The sequence below is a fragment of the Zalophus californianus genome, chromosome 10 (genome assembly GCF_009762305.2).
Source record: "Zalophus californianus isolate mZalCal1 chromosome 10, mZalCal1.pri.v2, whole genome shotgun sequence".
In the NCBI taxonomy this organism is placed as follows: Eukaryota; Metazoa; Chordata; class Mammalia; order Carnivora; family Otariidae; genus Zalophus; species Zalophus californianus.
In genome coordinates, this window is record NC_045604.1 from 24,155,169 (window position 1) to 24,172,866 (window position 17,698).

The 17,698-nt window shown below is 33.2% G+C and overlaps 1 protein-coding gene across 3 annotated transcripts in view; it reads right to left on the reverse strand.

Moving 5' to 3' along the window:
• Nucleotides 1-17,698, reverse strand: part of KCNT2 (potassium sodium-activated channel subfamily T member 2) — a 362,885-nt gene that overhangs the window by 67,881 nt on the left and 277,306 nt on the right. For 2 of the 3 annotated variants that reach the window (XM_027613975.2, XM_027613974.2), the window contains exons 20-21: nucleotides 12,080-12,151; nucleotides 8,262-8,396 (exon numbers count right to left, since the gene is read on the reverse strand). In XM_027613975.2, the coding sequence (XP_027469776.1) occupies nucleotides 8,262-8,396; nucleotides 12,080-12,151 (207 nt within the window). The remainder of the gene's footprint in view (nucleotides 1-8,261; nucleotides 8,397-12,079; nucleotides 12,152-17,698) is intronic. The other variant, XM_027613976.2, reaches the window with a different exon arrangement.

Genomic DNA, 17,698 nt, shown 5'->3' on the forward strand with positions numbered 1-17,698 from the left:
TCAACTGATAGTGTTATTCTAAAGGATCCTGAGTTTTAACCCCATAGCTTTGCATTAGCTTTCTTCCTATTCACTTCCTTCCCCCGAAACACACACAAACACACACACACACACACACGTGCACACATACACACATGATAGTAGTTGTCAGATCATAACTTCATTATTGTTATTTTTATTTACTTAGGGCAATATTTAATATCTAAGTTAACAAGTAATTATCAAGTGTTTGTTATTGGACAGCTCTGATCTCCAGGACATAAAAAGAAGTATAAAGCGAAATTTTTGCCTTTAAATTAGACCCTACTACCTAGAGGGAACTACAAAAATTTATAAATTATAAGGCTGTACATATTTTTCCAGGGGTGATAAATATGGCTGACTGAGTCTTCACAGATTATGTAGCATTAAGACACCAGTGAATGGATAGCGTATGAGAAACATCTAGGACCGTGTTGCTATATAAGGCCAGAAAAGTAATTTGTGAGAAAAACATAGTTGCAAACCAACAAAAATTTATTTCATCTTTTGGGAAATTTTCATTTTCTCTAAGAAATATAGATTTTATCTTTCATAGATATTATTATTCTGACTTTGGATACATTTATGATTATTTGGATGATATAATCCTTTTCTAACACATTATATCACATTATATATATAGCTATATATTTGAGGTCTGAGTAAGAGTGAGTGGTAATATGACTGAGTGACCTGGTCATTGTACTTAAATGACTTATAGAGTGGAAATTAGATAGAACCAAAAAAAAAAAAACAGTGTATATGATGTACCATTTCTCTTCTATATAAATGAACCTATACCATTGTTATTTTAAACTGAGAAAGTGAACGCATTATCTAAGTCTGCCATCTAGTGAAAATCTATAACTAAATAATGCATAAATAATGAAATGTTTTATAGCATTGCCTTTTATATCTACAAAGTATTACTTACATTCAATTATAATACATTTATAAATTTGGTTCTGAAATAGATTTAATTATATATCTTTAAAATACTAAACTATAAATCTATTTCTGGGCCTTAATATGGCTTAAAACACATTCTGAATATAAGATATTCTAGAAATAAAATGACATAAAAAGTCTATCTTACCCAGGTATGAGGATCATAATAAAGCAATATTATAGTTGAAAAATAATATAGTTTTTTCTATTTAAAACTTTTCTACAATTAATTTATGTTCTGATTGAGAGATGTAAGTATCATTGTGGAGATGTGCAAAATCTCTATGGAATAGTTCTCTGCCTGAATTAATTTATTCAAAAAGTATTTTTGACAGACATGCCCAGTTATGCTAACCAATACAGAGATGAAAAACACACCATATACTCTATTTCCCAGACCACTGGGAGAACTCTGAGACTAGCTGCAATTATATATTCAAGCAAAACAAACATAAGTACATACAAATCTGGAAAATGTTTACAATATTTTAATAAAAATACTAAGCTAGTGTGCTACACTATAAGTTTTGATCTGTTGTGGTGGCTGGGAATGATGTTTCTGAGTAATGGGGGGTATACATTAATATATAGGTACACACATGCAGTTAGATACATGAAACACTAGTTTTAGACTACAACTGACTATCAACACAAAAATAAATATGAATATATTTTTTTACAAATACTTTTTAAACACTTTAGGTCTGAGTCCAAGTTAGTAATAAATGAGACTATAATACATATCAGATATCTCCTGTATTTAAATTTATCCATGTAAACCAATCAAAATAATAAAAAATATTTTTGTACTATATAAAGGAATCATTCTCGTATTTATACATATTCATTATCAATGTTTTCAATTATGTCATTTTCCATGTGTATAGGTATGTTATTTCCTCAATGAGACTATGACTACTTGTGCCAAGCTGAAGACAATATTCCCTTTTTTATTTTTTATTTTTTTAGCTTGCCATTTATGCTCTTAGCGTCCTGGGGATGCAGGTCTTCTAAATGAGCAGCTCTCCCCGCTCTTACTTTGCCCTCAAACCACTTTTCACATTGTAGCGAAAACAATATTTTAAAACTCTATTCCTGTAATGAAGAGCAACTTGTTACAAAGCTCTGCAAAGCCATCACCTCAGAGCCTTTGGCTATGCTGCCCCCTTGTGGAATGCTCTCCTCTTCTCTTTGCCCGCTTCGTCTATCTTGCAGGGAACAGATTATCAATTTCTCAGGGAGGTGTTCCTTGATCCCTGGAGGAGATCATTTATTCTTGTTGTCTGGATCTATATAACATTCTACTTTTTTTTTCAGTAGTTGCCACACTTCTCATTCTCCAGTTAAATATTTTTTTTAAAGATTTTATTTATTTATTTGACAGAGACAGCGAGAGAGGGAACACAAGCCCGGGGAGTGAGAGAGGGAGAAGCAGGCTTCCCACTGAGCAGGGAGCCCAATACGGGGCTCGATCCCAGGTCCCTGGGATCATGACCTGAGCCGAAGGCAGATGCTTAACAAATGAGCCCAGGTGCCCCTCTCCAGTTAAATTTTTAAATGACTAGTTTAATATGTTCCCGGCGTAGACTGTCAGCAACCCAAGGCCAGGAAGCCTTAATCACTACTGATCACTCTGTCTGCCTTCGGCACCATGGCAGCCATAGAGATAGCATCCTGTATAGTCCCCAAACTTACTAGATGCCCAATCATACCATGTGAATAAATAAACAATTGCAGGTGTTTGTAAAGGTCCTCCCGACCTATACGGGGTCAATGCGGGAATTTCTCCATTCCAAACAGATCACAGATCCATGACTTGACTGAATGTTTTCACTGACAGAGCACTAGTTATCTTAGCAGTTTGATCAGCTAAGTTTTAGGGGGGAAAAAAAGCGAAGCAAAAATATCTTCATATTAAAACAAAATCAGCCCAAGGGACTTCTGAACTAAGTCACTCCTAGACTTTTACAATGCAGATAAATCAATGCTAAATCAATTAAATAAAGAGACCATTAGACTGAGGAGGTCCTAATACTTTAGCAGGCTACTTAAGCAAGCCAACACCTCAGCCTGTAAATGCCTCAAGGATAAGAAATCAAAACCAAAGACAACCAATCACAGTCCAACTAGGCTTTCTCAAATAATACAACAGCTTAAGCTGTTGCCAAATAATTTCCTTGCTTTGCTTCTGCCTCTTCTCTGTAAGTCCCTCACTCCTGTCCTTGGAGTGTTTCTAACCACTTCCTATCTGGCACTGTCAAATTTGAACTGATTTTTACTCAGATAAACTCTTAAAATGTTTAATGTGCCCTAGTTTGTCTTTTAACATTAACAAGTATTTACATTTGTACGCATTCTGTATTAAACTAATATTTAACTATCCTGGGTGCTCTCTAGAAAAATCTCTGCTTCTCAACTTCTGGAGAAAGTTTTCTCATCTTTCCTTTTCCTGATGCAGAGACTTAGGCGTTGGTTGGCATCAGCTATTTTTTTCCTATATAGGATAGGATGAGCCAGTAAGTTGTCTTCAATGTTGCTTTTTTCCCCAGTTAAATGAGAATAATGAGAGATGCCGTTGACATGCCAAACATTCCCAAAGTAGAGCACGTTGATAGTCTGACATAGCCATTTTGAAGCAGTTGTTTTTAATTCAAGGCATATTTTGGAATGGTTGTTTAAATTTAGTTTAGATATTAACACTTGTTCATAAAAATGTAAATATAGGCAATATTCTCAAATATACCAAGTACTTCTCAGGTAAAACTTTAGCAAGAGAAACAAATTTTAAAGTGAGGACCTGCTTTTCTTTCAATTTGGAAAACTGCACAAACTTCAGGAGTGCTCATCAAATACTTGAGTGTTGAAACTTTGTATGCCAAGCTGTATACTCTGGATCTGGAAAATGAAATACTTCCTGAGTGGATTCTCTGGAAGAAACATGCAGGGGCCAAGCCAGCAAATCCATAATTGCCACACTGGATAAAGACACAATGAACTGTGTAGTCCAGTTTTTAATTCTAAAACTACGTTTATGTTATAAACACAATTCCAGATGAAAAGGAATTCTCCCCATGCTCCCAACTCTCCTCTAAGTCTTCCTAAACCCCACCCCCACCCCCAAATATATTGCTAGTGAATTAATGAGATTCTCCCATTTTTGCCTTTGGTCTTTTGGGACTGCGTAACTCTGAAAGGTTCTTGGACAATTTGGAAAGAATAAAGGCCTGCCAAGTGAAGCTGTATGTCCTAGTAAAGCAGGGGTTCGAGTTATCAGTTTGAGCCTCTGAATAACAACAAATTTAACCTTATTCCAGACTGGCAAAACAGGTGATACCAGTTACATCAATAACTTGTGAATTAGAGCATTGTTACTTTCATTTCATACTTGAATTCCATCTCATTCTTGTCTCCTGGGCTCTAATACAAGCACAGATTGAAGACTTTTCTAACATATTCCTTAGGTCGTTTCAAAAGCTGAAAATGTAAAAGTGAAAATGCCCCCACGGCAAAATGGAATGTCAAAATACTCAAGTTAAAATGGCATGGGCCCAAAGAGCTACACAGTCCTTTACAAATACTAAAATAAAATGTAGCATCACCCCATACAGAGCAATGGCATAAGGTCATCTTAAGTTGCTGAACACGTACAGATGCCAAGCAGATTAGAATTTGGTTCTCCTTTGAGGAAATCAATGCTGTTCATGAAGATATAAGGACTAGTTGTGATATTTTAGAGATACAATTATTGAAATAAATTTCTAGGCCCAAAACAGAGTTTCTCCTGCTGGGTTGCCATGTCAGCAAACTAAAACTTAGATAATTTTTGTGTCTCTGTGATAAAATTAATTTGCATATCAGGACCCACAAAACGGAGGCTGCCTCAGTGCCCTGGCCCACATCACAAATCTAAACTTAAATCACATGTATTTACAGTAAATACCTATTAAGGAAACCTAATATACACTAGTCTCAATCCTCAAATCAGCTCTAGCTAGCTCAGGTTATGCTAGAAAACAGGACCTACTAGCCTGACCAGGAAATGCCTGACCTCCTAGCCTGTCATGCTCTGTTTACACAGTGCCTCTTCTAACATTCTATAAATCTTGCTCTTGCCCAAAATCTCTCCAGAAAAGTGTTCCACCTTGTGAGGCACTGTACTTCTCCAATCCACAGGTTGTGTTCCCTTGAATAAAGGCTATCAAGCTAATTACTAAATTGTTTTAGATTTGTCATTTGATACCCGTAAATGCTCCACTTGACCAGAAACAAGGTATACCCAGTCAGCCAATCCCCAAATGCCAAACCAACTCTGGGCTCTACACTTATTTCTTTGTTCCTTGTTCCTTACTCATTTTCTGTTTTTCTCTTTCTTGTTCCTTGTTCTTTATCCTATAAGAGCTTCCTGACTCCTACCCTCTCTGGACCCTTAGGAATGGAGCCTGCCCACTTCATGAAGTGTTAAATAAAGTCTATTTGTATCATCTAAATTTTCTTCTTTAATCATTTTTAACACTCCTCACTCTTGTACACTCAATGTTCCCTTAGACATGGAGCCTTTCGCTTTAATCCTAAATAGCCTGGTATCCAACCACTGTGACTAGATTTCTGGTTGCCTATTGTTCACTTATGGGGATAACTGGATTCTACCTCTGGAATTAGTCATCTGTCTGTAAGGAATTTCATGCAAGGTAGTGGGCAGAGAACCTGAAAGAAAACTGGGAGTGGAGGAAGGGAGAATGGGAAAGAGAGCTGAGATCGGTATTAGTCCACAGCAGATAATCAGTAATTATCTGTTTAGGGTTTCAGCACAGGAGGGATTATAATGATTGATCTTGGAACTTAATCTGGTAAGGAGGGGAAGAAAAGCTCTCAGGTGACTAAGGATAGTGAAAATGTATTTGAACCAGTGGATAGTAGGTTCCAGTGGAGACACAGGACTGTTAAGAATTAGGGGTATTAGAAGAAATGAAGTAGAAAATAAACAGTAGTACTCATAGAACTGAATGACATTGAGACAATGGAGGGGATTATTGGTACTTCAAGGGAAAGGCTATGACCAGAACAGGTGGCTATAAGGTAAGATATTGAAAGAATTGTCTACATAGAATTATTGAAATCAAGAATGATGGTAGATACAGGGTTGTCAAGAGTCACAGGGAATCAGGAACCAAAATATTCAAGGAATGTGGGAATGTGACCTCAAAAGTGGTAACTGACTGCACCTATAAAATGAAACAACCAAATCTGCATGATTTTGGTCATTTGTCTATATAAAGAACATTTCGTATATCATGGGGTTCTATCAGTGTCTTACTTTTTTACTTTATTATGTAAGACTAGCCTAGTTTAGCATGCACTGACCAGCAGCTTAAGGACTATTCTATTAAAAAGTTTCATAGAATTTTTTTTTCCTGAAAAATATTGTTATGTACTTAGTGAAATGATGAATGCATAACCACACATGTATCTGCTCTCAGTTACTCTGGTCAGTTAGTTTTAAAAGATTAGAGCCTTTGCACCTTTCAGTAAGATGGGGATTTATTATTATTTATTTATTATTATCTTGAAATCAAAATAACTCATTCATAGACTATATAATAAAAGCCAAGTCAAATCAATTTAAACTTTACCATAATAAAAAATAAACCATAATAGAAATAAACTCATGATAAGTTGAAAATTAAAATGGTATGTTTAATCAAACAGACCCGGGATCCTCTCTTGTTAAAAATATAACTAGCTTTTGTCATGCATGGAACCAAAAAGTATGAATTCACTTTGTTCACTGGCTATAAATCTCATCCCTCTGAATTAATTTTCCACTTATAATTTTTCATTCTCTAGAGAAAAAAAATTACTTACATGTCTGTCATATTTTAAACATGTGCTATGTGACCTTTAAATGTACTATTTCATTTAGCTCAATAACTAGTTAGCTATATTCTAAATGAATTGCCACATTACAGTAACTTTATAGGGCACATTTTTCTTCTTCTGGAATAAGAGGTTCTTATGCAAGTTCAGAGTAAATTTTCCAGATGCTGTGACAGATTCTTCACCTACTTAATTTCTGGTCCTTACATTAACACCACAAGAAGGGTTAATTATTTTCCACAAGCATTTTATAGATGAGGGAAACTGAATTTCTGTGAGGTTAAGAAACATATTTAAAGTCACATAGTGTCTGCTGGAACCTCAGGGGTAGAGGTGCCAGATGAAGTTTGTTGCTATCCTGTTCCAAAGTCTGTGGTTTTTCTATTCTGTCACATGAAAGTGATCATGATAGTGCTAAAAATTAGTCACTAACATTCATTGAGTAACTGAAAATGACCAGCCATGTGCTACAGCATTATATATTTTTAAATCCCAAACAACCTTGTGATTAAGACATTGAGGTTTAGAGAAAGGAAGTCATTTGCCTAAAATCATATGATAAATAATCAACTTAAGTGGTACTCACATCTAAGCTTTCTCTTCTGAATTCTGAACTCAAACAACAAACTGATAATTACCCTCAATATATGCTTTGCTACAATATGATGGTACAAAGGTGGAGCAAGGGGAGATGATGAAGGAGTTCAGATTGTTTTATTTACTTCCATAATTTGGTAGCTCAGATATTTCCTTTAGACTTCCACAAAACTCAGAAAACTAAAATAATGATCTTTCAGATATTTGCGTTTTAAAATAATTTCAGAAAGAACCACTTCAAGTGACAGAGATGTCTTCATTTATAGGTAAGTTTGTCTTTGCTTATAGCATGGACTTTTCTCTGGTTTTCATTCTTACCCAAAGATAAGCATAATGGAAATTCTTATCTCAGTAAGTTTAATTGATGAAAGACAGGAAAATAGTGAGGATAAGGTCATGACTTGACTCCAAACATGGGTAAATTACCTGTTCACAGTCTTACAATATTTCATTCTTAGTAATCCAGATTGTAAATGCATACTTTTGGCCACTGCCAGGCATAAAACCAAAATTAGATCATGCATGGTCTCTCATAAATCTTGACTGCAACTGCACAGGATTTAGAATTTGTTATTGTTAAACTATATCAGAAAACAGATTTGTTATTCTATTTATTTTTAAAAGAATGACCCTGAGTTAAAAATTAACCATACGGTGCCAGTATTGGAGGCTAAATAAGCACTTGTTTTAGGATCAAATGAATGAATGTAGCTTCAGTGTAAGTGTCTCATGTTCATTCCTTATATACAGAGTCAGAGTCAAATATTTCACCAATATTTAGTAGTAGGTAAGCCACAAGGCTGAGTTACTGAGACATTTACCTGAAAAGGGTCTGCACATTTACAATCGTTTTGGCGTCTGCCATGTAGTCTTCCTCCGCACTCATGGTACTCTCTTTGTCCACAACCACCATGTTGGCAGCAAAAGTCACTCCACACCTGAGTAAATCATCTAGGCTTTGACAAAAATCAACAGAGAAGAATGGACTTTCAATAAATTACCATACTAGGATCAGTTCTTGCTTACCCACTGCACTTGTACAGGCTGCCCTTAGAGATGGCTTTCACACAGTTTGCCCTGGTAGATAGATGTTGATGGGAATTAAAATACAGTATTCTCCACTGATATGAAATAATGTGTATTTTCGAGCATTAGATCTCAACCGTTTCAAAGCATTATGCGTTAAGAATTTTTATTTAATATTTATTAATTATAACTAAAACATGAAAAACACCCATTTTGCAATCAAATAGAGTTAAAGCATGTTAGAACTGTGTTTTTATGGTTAGCACACTATTTCAAAGACATGACATTTATATATATATTTTTAATCTCTATGATACTTTTGGTAAGAGTAGAAATGAGTACTTAATTTAGATGGTCTAGCCCAACAAAGAAATATTAAACTGTGGTTTATTTTTAAATGTGTATTATTTCTTTGTGTAAAGCTATGTGTTAAAGATTGGTTCTACACAGCCACAGCATGAAAAATATATAAATATCAGCTGTATTCAAACTTACCATTCAGTCAGCCTAAAGTTCTTTTGAGTCAGTGATTTAATAACCTCATTTCTTTGATTGCGTGAAATAACTGCTAAACCAGGATAGAAGTTCCTATGAATTATATCTTCTCCCTTATCACTGATAAACACTATCGTTCTCCCATTGAATTAAAAGAAAAATGTTCCCATTAAAGCTGAAACAAAGAAACCACTATCTCCCTGACTCTGCTTCATAAAACTAGAAAAATATAACTGAATCAGATAAAGGAGACTAAACTTGAAGGAGTATAAGAATGTCCTAAGTAGAGTTGAATGAAGACAGAGAATTGGGCTAATTGATGTCCACATGTTCTGATTTAAAATAGGAAGTGGAGAACTTAAAGAACAGTAGTTCTTGGGCGCCTGGGTGGCTCAGTTGGTTAAGCGACTGCCTTCGGCTCAGGTCATCATTCTGGAGTCCCGGGATCGAGTCCCACATCGGGCTCCCTGCTCGGCGGGGAGTCTGCTTCTCCCTCTGACCCTCTTCCCTCTTGTGCTCTCTATCTCCCATTCTCTCTCTCTCAAATAAATAAATAAAATCTTAAAAAAAAAAAGAACAGTAGTTCTTTTAGATTCTTAAATTGCAGGTCAGTTCCCTGAGGATCTTTTTCCAAGCATATGATTGGCTGAACTAGCCACATCAAGTGAGAGAGTATTACCAAAGCTCTGAGTCCAAGATCCCCAGGAGTAGTCCAGAAAAATATATATATATATTTTGCTTGACTCAGAAATAATGTTCTGTGGCAGAGATTTTATGTCTAAAACTGTGGAAACAGAATGTTATTCCAAATAAATTTCCTATGGTGAGAGGGGCCAGGGCCATAATTTCCGATTAATATGATGATCAAGTTTAATCCCTAGAAATACTTTATTAGGATGTTTCTTTTAACTTGGAAATTTATAGTTGTTCTTATATCAAAATACATTTTTTTAAAAAAGAAGTAGGTGGAAAATTAATGTGATATGCTCCCTTATGGGCCACAAAAATGATGCCCAAGTCATATGCCTTCAATCCACCTTACTATAATTTTAAATCACTTTCTATTTCAGCTCTTATGATCTTCCCCCTCAATAAAAATGATCTCTCCATTATAATTATCTATATAAGAAAAGGGAAAGATAAGGTGATAGAAGGTAAGTTTGATTGTTAAAGGATATATAGATACAGGTGATGATGGGAAAAATGAATATTTCATCAACAATAAATCAATGAAGTTGAAACTTGACAAAAAATTTCACTCTGTGTACCTGTGCTAAATAGCTAATAGCTATATCTATATGTATCAGTTAATTCCATACTCTAAATATTGGCTGTTGTAGTTTACATATAACCTTGGCAAGTGATTTTAGTAATTATGATTAAATATGAGTTTAAATTTATAAAAAATAAATAAAATTGGAATGGCATTTCAGAACCATGTAGAAACATTTTGTTCTTCAGGTTTTAACCTTAAATTATTTATTTTTATATCCATTTAATACTACATTTTATTCTTTTTTTCCTTTTTTTAATCTAGCTACCAATTCTTATAACGCCACGTCTGTCATGATTTCTCTACACTATCCTATTTCCGAAGCCACTGCCTATTTTTTTAATTCAGCACGGTTGCTTTACACAGTTTGGCCACCAGATGGCTGCCTAAGAAAAAAGACAATATTCATGAAAAAATAATCTAAATGGCAACAACTTCCTTTTTACTGTTTCCCAAACCGTCTTTTTCAAGGAGAACTATAATGTGAATGTATGAATATATGGGACTGTTTGTGAGTGTTTTAATTCATTCAAAGGTGTTTTTGGTTTTTTAATGAAAATTTCAAACACTAACAAAAGAGAAGAACACAGTGAACCTCCATATTCTAATTACCCCATCCAGCTTCAATAATGATCAACTTGTTGCCAATCCTGTGTCACCTTTAATCATAGGAATTTGATACTCTTGGTTCTTTTCCTCACCATAAACACTCTTACAGAGAAAGAATTCATTTCATAGTTTACATCAGCAAAGACAGATGGGAGGTTTATTTATTTTTTAAATATTCTGTTTTTCTAATGAATTTCAATAGAATACTATCATTTCAAAGTAACATTACTAGTGAAGAATATAGGTTGATTTCACATTTGTGAATTTAAATAGTTATTTTAGTACATCTAACTACATCTTAGTTGATTAGCATTAAGAAAACTGATAATGGTCTCTCTCCCTCTGTCTCTCATGAATAAATAAATAAAATCTTTAAAAAAAAAAGGGGGGGCCCCTGGGTGGCTCAGATGGTTAAGAAAACTGATAATGCAAACTATATTAATGTAGAGTAGAGGTTAAATAAATGTTAGTCAGTTTGCTCTTTAATGTATCCACAGCCAATAAACACTTCCAAAGTTCTAAAACTTTGTTTTTTCAATCTACAGGACAAAACATAAGCACGAAATTTCTTAATTAGGAACTTTAGCTTTTTGTTTTGAAGGCTCTGGCTGACTTTTTTTAATGGAAATCTAGTACATTTTATAAGCATATTAGTTTTATGATCTTTAGTTTTATATTTCTTATAAATCATGTTCATCCTTAATAAAATAATTTGTATTTTAATACTAACACATTGCACACATTTGACTTTTTAATTAACAAATTTTTAGAAATTATAGACTGATATATGTTACCAGAATAAAGGAAGCTCTTAAGGAAATGCTCCAGTTTATAAATCTGGCTTAAAAGGAGCATCTCTAAATTATTTGAAGATTTCCAGAAGTTCCACAATGATATCAAGGCATCACAACATTGAACATTTAGATTTTTTCTACCCTAGGCCCATAGTAATAACGTTATTGCTAGAGACAACACAAAACTGAAATAGCTTTAGAAACTAAACAAAAGTGATAAAATCGACATGCAGCAAGATTTGTTTTAATTCAACAACAGATTACTGCTTAGGAAGTTTGAATACAGGATGTATAACACGAGAACATAAGCTCTGCATGCAAAATACACCATATTTGTAATACGGAAATGGCAAATTACACTCATCATGCAACACGGGGGCACAGCACATGACAAACCACAGGACACCACACTAGTTAGTGTGCCAAAGATTTTGTCACCTACTTGTCAATAGAGCCCACCATGTAGTAAACCATTGGAAACCAACAGATTGCATCCAGAAAATGCATATCTGGCCTAAGTAGCAGATGGGTTACAAAATGAAACACAATGTCACAACACTGGCAGCGCTTCTAGGGAAAGGAAGTAAGTTGACTTAGTTTGCATTTCCAAAACTAAACACCGTTTGACAAGATTGACAAAGTGCCTTTTTTCTTAACATTAATTAGGAAATATCATTTGTACTAGTTATGAATACACAATGCACTCAGAATTATAAAAACGTATTTCTGCTTTCTAAATCAGAAACATTATGGCATTATTCTACAAAAATACTGAAATGATATTCTTAATTATAACTAAAAAGTTTTATCAATGAGTTTAAAAATTATTCATGCAGAATAAAATGAGAAATTAATGATTTTTTCCTAGATGGCCCAAAGCATAGAGAACATGCTTATTAAAAGCACCTTTCTCTAAGGAATATACACAATTAAATACAACCTTTATTATATCAGTATATCAATCAATAAATAGGGTATATGCACCCATGCAACACATGTATTAAAGAAAATTAAAATGAAAGTAATTCACTTTTCAAATAATTGACTTACTCCATATATATTGTTGGGCAAATATTTACTGAAATCTTTACTTATATGCATATTTGAGGAAAGCATCATAAACCTGGATGCTTCCTTAAAAAAATCACTTAATCTATTATATTCATTTTATAAAGTTATTAATTCTTTCATGCATTTATTCACTCAGCATATACGTATCCAAAACTTTTTATTTAATAGACAATTCAGTATACTAAGGCATATGAGAATATCGTGTTACCTTGTACTATAGGAAATACAGTTTTTGGAACACAGGTATAAGAGCACACAATTACAATATGTGTTTTAATCAGAAAAAATAAACACTCAGAAGGCAGAATTAGGGGTCATTTCACAGAGGTTATGTTTAATCTGGATGTTTGCCAGTAAAAGAGAAGGGGAGGGAAATTCTAGGAAAAGGGAAGTGTAGCACCTATAATATCCCAGCTAGATGAAGTCTTTTCTTCCCTGACTTATTTTCTTCCTGTTGATCATCCCCTTAGCCCTTTACACTCTACAGAAAAAGAATGTACAATACAGTGAAATGAAAAAAGATGATCTTCCAAAGAATACCACTATTGTAATGTTGACCAATTCCTCCCATCATTAAATTTCTTCGTACTCATTTTAAAAGCCCATATTAGTACATATTATAAATGTACCACAATTCATTTTAAAATTCCTCAATTATTCAGTTTGTATGTTATTTTCACTTTTATGCTACTGAAGTCACAAGTTGTTTCCAATATCTTGCTATTATAAATAATACAGGTATGAACATCTTTGAATGACATTTTTCTAGCATTAGTTTTTAATCATTTACTGCAAAACATTCATAGAAGTGATATTAGTGAATCAGAAGATAAATATCTTTAAAGCTCATGATGTATATTCTTTTCAACAAATAGTAGCAGTCCCAGTAGCGATGTTTTTATAATGTCTTCTAGTTCTCTGTCTGAGCACTGTTCTGCTTCTTAAAAATAGAAGTGTCATTCTCACTGCTGATTCAAGACCCTCTATGTCTCTCTTGCCCTACGTCGTGATTACAGAAGCACATACGAGGATGCCAAGTGCCACAAGCCTGGGGCAGTAGAGATTTTGTGGTGATCTGAATAATCACTTTGCCTGTGTCTTTTTTTTTTTTTTTTTGGTTGTTATTTTATTTCATCTCGCTTTACTCCCATATAGTTTTAGTCAGATAAAGTGAGTAGCTCAATAACTGATGTGGCAGAGATAGATCCATAATCCTTCATTATTAATTGCAGATATATATTCCCTGGCTGGAATAACTACACTTTTAATCTGACTCATTCTTTTAAATTCAGATCATTTCAATTTATTTATGCTATCTTCTGTATTCTAAAGCTTAGTAAAACAAGAGTAAATGATGTTATTGAATAATTCAACTTAATAAAGATACTGAAAATCTGTGTAATAAATAGTACTGGAGTCACTGAGGACAAAATTAAGTCCTTACTTTATGCCAACCCTTCTGTTAGAGTTAAAGCTGAAAATATGGCCTTTGTATTGTGTTGCTTTGTCCAGTATGAATCACTAAATTTACTAAGACATCAATATTATTGCCTTGTTTTAGGAAACTCATGAATTTTACCCACATGCAATTCTGCCACAAATGTGTATTTACAATGTGCAAGCAATATTCCACATCCTCAGAAATTACTTCAGGATTTTCATTGCATAGCATGGTTCATCCTTACGTGGATTTGGCTCCGTTACAAGGTAAATCAAACCCTTGAAACCCAGCAAATACATAATCTTGATGAAGGACATCTAATGTAGGGAGTCTAATGTGCCCTACTTTTTGCAAAATGTAACTTGTATAGCAAATAGATTTATCTACTACTTCTATCGATAAAGATAGTTTATAACAAAACTTGAACTATCAAGAATACAGCAATTTGACATTTACATGCATTATGTTAGCTCATTTAAATAAATTGGCAATAGTGCTCATGTCATTAAACTGCTTAGTAACTAATGAGTAACATAAATGATATCATAGGCTCTTAATAGACTAATCTTTCTAATTACTGAAAGTTAATTGGCAAGCATAACCTTTACATTGAAAACCACCAAGCAAAAACATAAAACAATAAAAATAGGAAATGTCCCTTTCTTATGTTACATCCCCAAAGTACAGTTGAAGAATGGAATGTAGAAAAATAAAACCATTAATGCAATAGGATAAAATGTATGAATTTTTTAATCCGATTGCTAAATAGAGAAGACCTATCTATGTTAGATACTACATTATGGAAAACTAGTAAAAAATAATTGCATATTTAACTGTAAAGCTCATCACAAAGATTTTAACATATAAGAAACAAACATTTAAAAATGGGCTACTTATACAAAATTTACAGATCCTATTCGCTTAATATGTAAAAAAAATTTCAAACCAATAAAAGATAAACCTAACAGGAAAATAGATCTAGCACAAAATAAATATGCATAGACCAAAATTAAACATGCTGAATCTAACTAGTAATAAAAGAAATAAAAATTCAACAAGCACAAAAATTTATGTTAGTAAATAGAAAAAATTGAGCACATCATTAATCACCATCCTAACTGTAACTGTGTTAAGAAAGATGACAGCTTATGAGTCTAAAACATCATATTCTTACAAAAGTTTTCATTATAAAATTGCCAATATATTCAAATATTAATTAGCTAGTGTTAGGAAGTGAAAAGGTTTGTGGATTTGCATGGATTTGCAAAGTTGAAGATCATTATTTCCCACTTAACCAATAACTATAATGGATTTAATTGCTGATTTTTAAATTCAAGAAATGAATGTAGTGAGACAGTTTATTTTGTTAGCATTTCATAATTCTATACTTAAGTAGTTTATTTCTTAAAAATATATAAGGAGTTTCATTTCAACTGCTTAAAATAAATCTCCTTTTCTTGTTAACTGGGTTTTCACCCAAATCCACTCACCAGTTTGAATAATGACAATGTCACTTTCTTGATTGGAGGAAGGGGGGAAATTGACATTTCCTGACTGCCTTTTCTAAGTGAGATATTGCACTAGTGCTTCATATACACTGTCTTATACAGTCTCAACATTACTCATGAAGATAAATGTTCTACTCATTTTACATATGAGAAAACTGAAGCTTAGAGAAATTTGATAACATGCAAAAAAGGCTTTTTACCAAGAAGGTAAATAAGCTTAGACCTTATCTCAGATCTGTATGAGTTCAAAATTTGGATGTCTTTAATAAAGGACTCCAATATGTCAGACAATTTATCATTGTTTTTGAAATAAGCTGAAGTTTACTTGACACTATATATGAAAAGAAGATTGATGTAATAAAAGGATTGTGTAAATAAGATATAAAAAATAGGAACATAGGCCTGGATCTTGGACTTCAACTTTGTGTAGCTTTGGGTACTATATTCCAAAGCTTTTGACTTTTGTTTCCATCACTTATATGAAATGATATTATCAGATGACTAGATGACCTTTAAGGTTAGGGTGGTAATCAAAATATTTAAAATCAGTATGGCACAACAACAGACCAAACTAAACAGATGGCCATCCAATCAGAACTGAGACCACCCCTCATGAGCCAGTATCAAGTGCAAAATGTTTTCCATTGTGACTGGGTTCCATTTAGTTACCCAATGAGATCTAGAAGGCTTTCTATTTGGAAACATTATGAACACTTACTTCGACATATTATGTTTGTGAATATTATCAATTTAATTTGCATTTTTAAATTCCTACTTATGACATCTGTTATTATTTATTTGTTATATTAAATTAATTGGTCTTTCAACTAAACTTCCTAGTCATGTATTGAATATTATTTCCAGCAATTCTCATGTAAATTTAAAACAAAATCAAAACCTACTAATCATTATAAAAGTGTGCACAATCTTTAGTGTATAAATTCTTATAACATGGAAAAATTTGAAGAAGAAAGCAACACATTTCTTTGTAACACTGTAGGATACATTGCAAAATACTAGTCATGGCACAGCAGGATGAATCTCATTCTTTAAAAAAATGATTGCATAAAACTTCCTGGAACATTATTTATTAGTGTTTAGTTTTTGTCTCCTCATTCTTGACCAAAATAGCAGAAGACAACAAATAAAAATGGTAGATACCACTTTCTGGAAGTCACCAGGAAGCTAATAAACTTTACAACATGTACTTTCATCCTAACCCTTTGGAAGAAAAGTGAAACCCTACAAAAATCATCTAACAAACAACACCCTGGAAATAGTTGGAGTCCAGAATGTAAGTCATCAGAAAGGCAAGAAAATTTGTAATGCAAAATAATCCAAAGTTAAAATATATTGTTACTAAAAAGAATTGACAGAGTATTTTTTGCATATATCAAAAATCTGTAAATTAAGCAAGATCATATAGTTGAAAGAACAATGCACTATGAATTATATATATCACTATAGTCATTTAATTTCTTTGGTCTGTTTTTCCTTGTCTATAAAATAAGAGTACTGTAACAAAGCGACATAAGCTGGTTTATTTAAATGTTATCATTGTAACTTGTAAACTTTGAGATCTTAAGCTGCTTGCTACATCTCTCTGAGGATAAATCATCGCTATATGATGTGAATATATTTCTAAGGGGAATAAAATGTAAAATAAAGGTAAAATGTCTAGTATGATGACTGACATAGTAAATGTTCAACAATTATTACTATTATGAACAGAGGGTAGAAGTAAAGAATATTAATTTTATTAAATGACCTGTATGGTGTTATTCCAACAAAATACTCTCTGATAAAAGCTATATTTAGATTTACACAGAAATACTGACCAATTTGCCAGTAATTAAGAGAAACAGAATTTTGGGGTTTTTCTATGATTGGCCAGATTCAGGAATTAAGACTATAAAAACAACTACTTGCTTTGAAAATTCTAAATTACAAATCAATCAATCAACCAATCCATCAATAATTGGGCATTTTGGCAACCTGTTTATTGAAAACCAAACCTAAAGGGACTGATTTAGTTACAGCC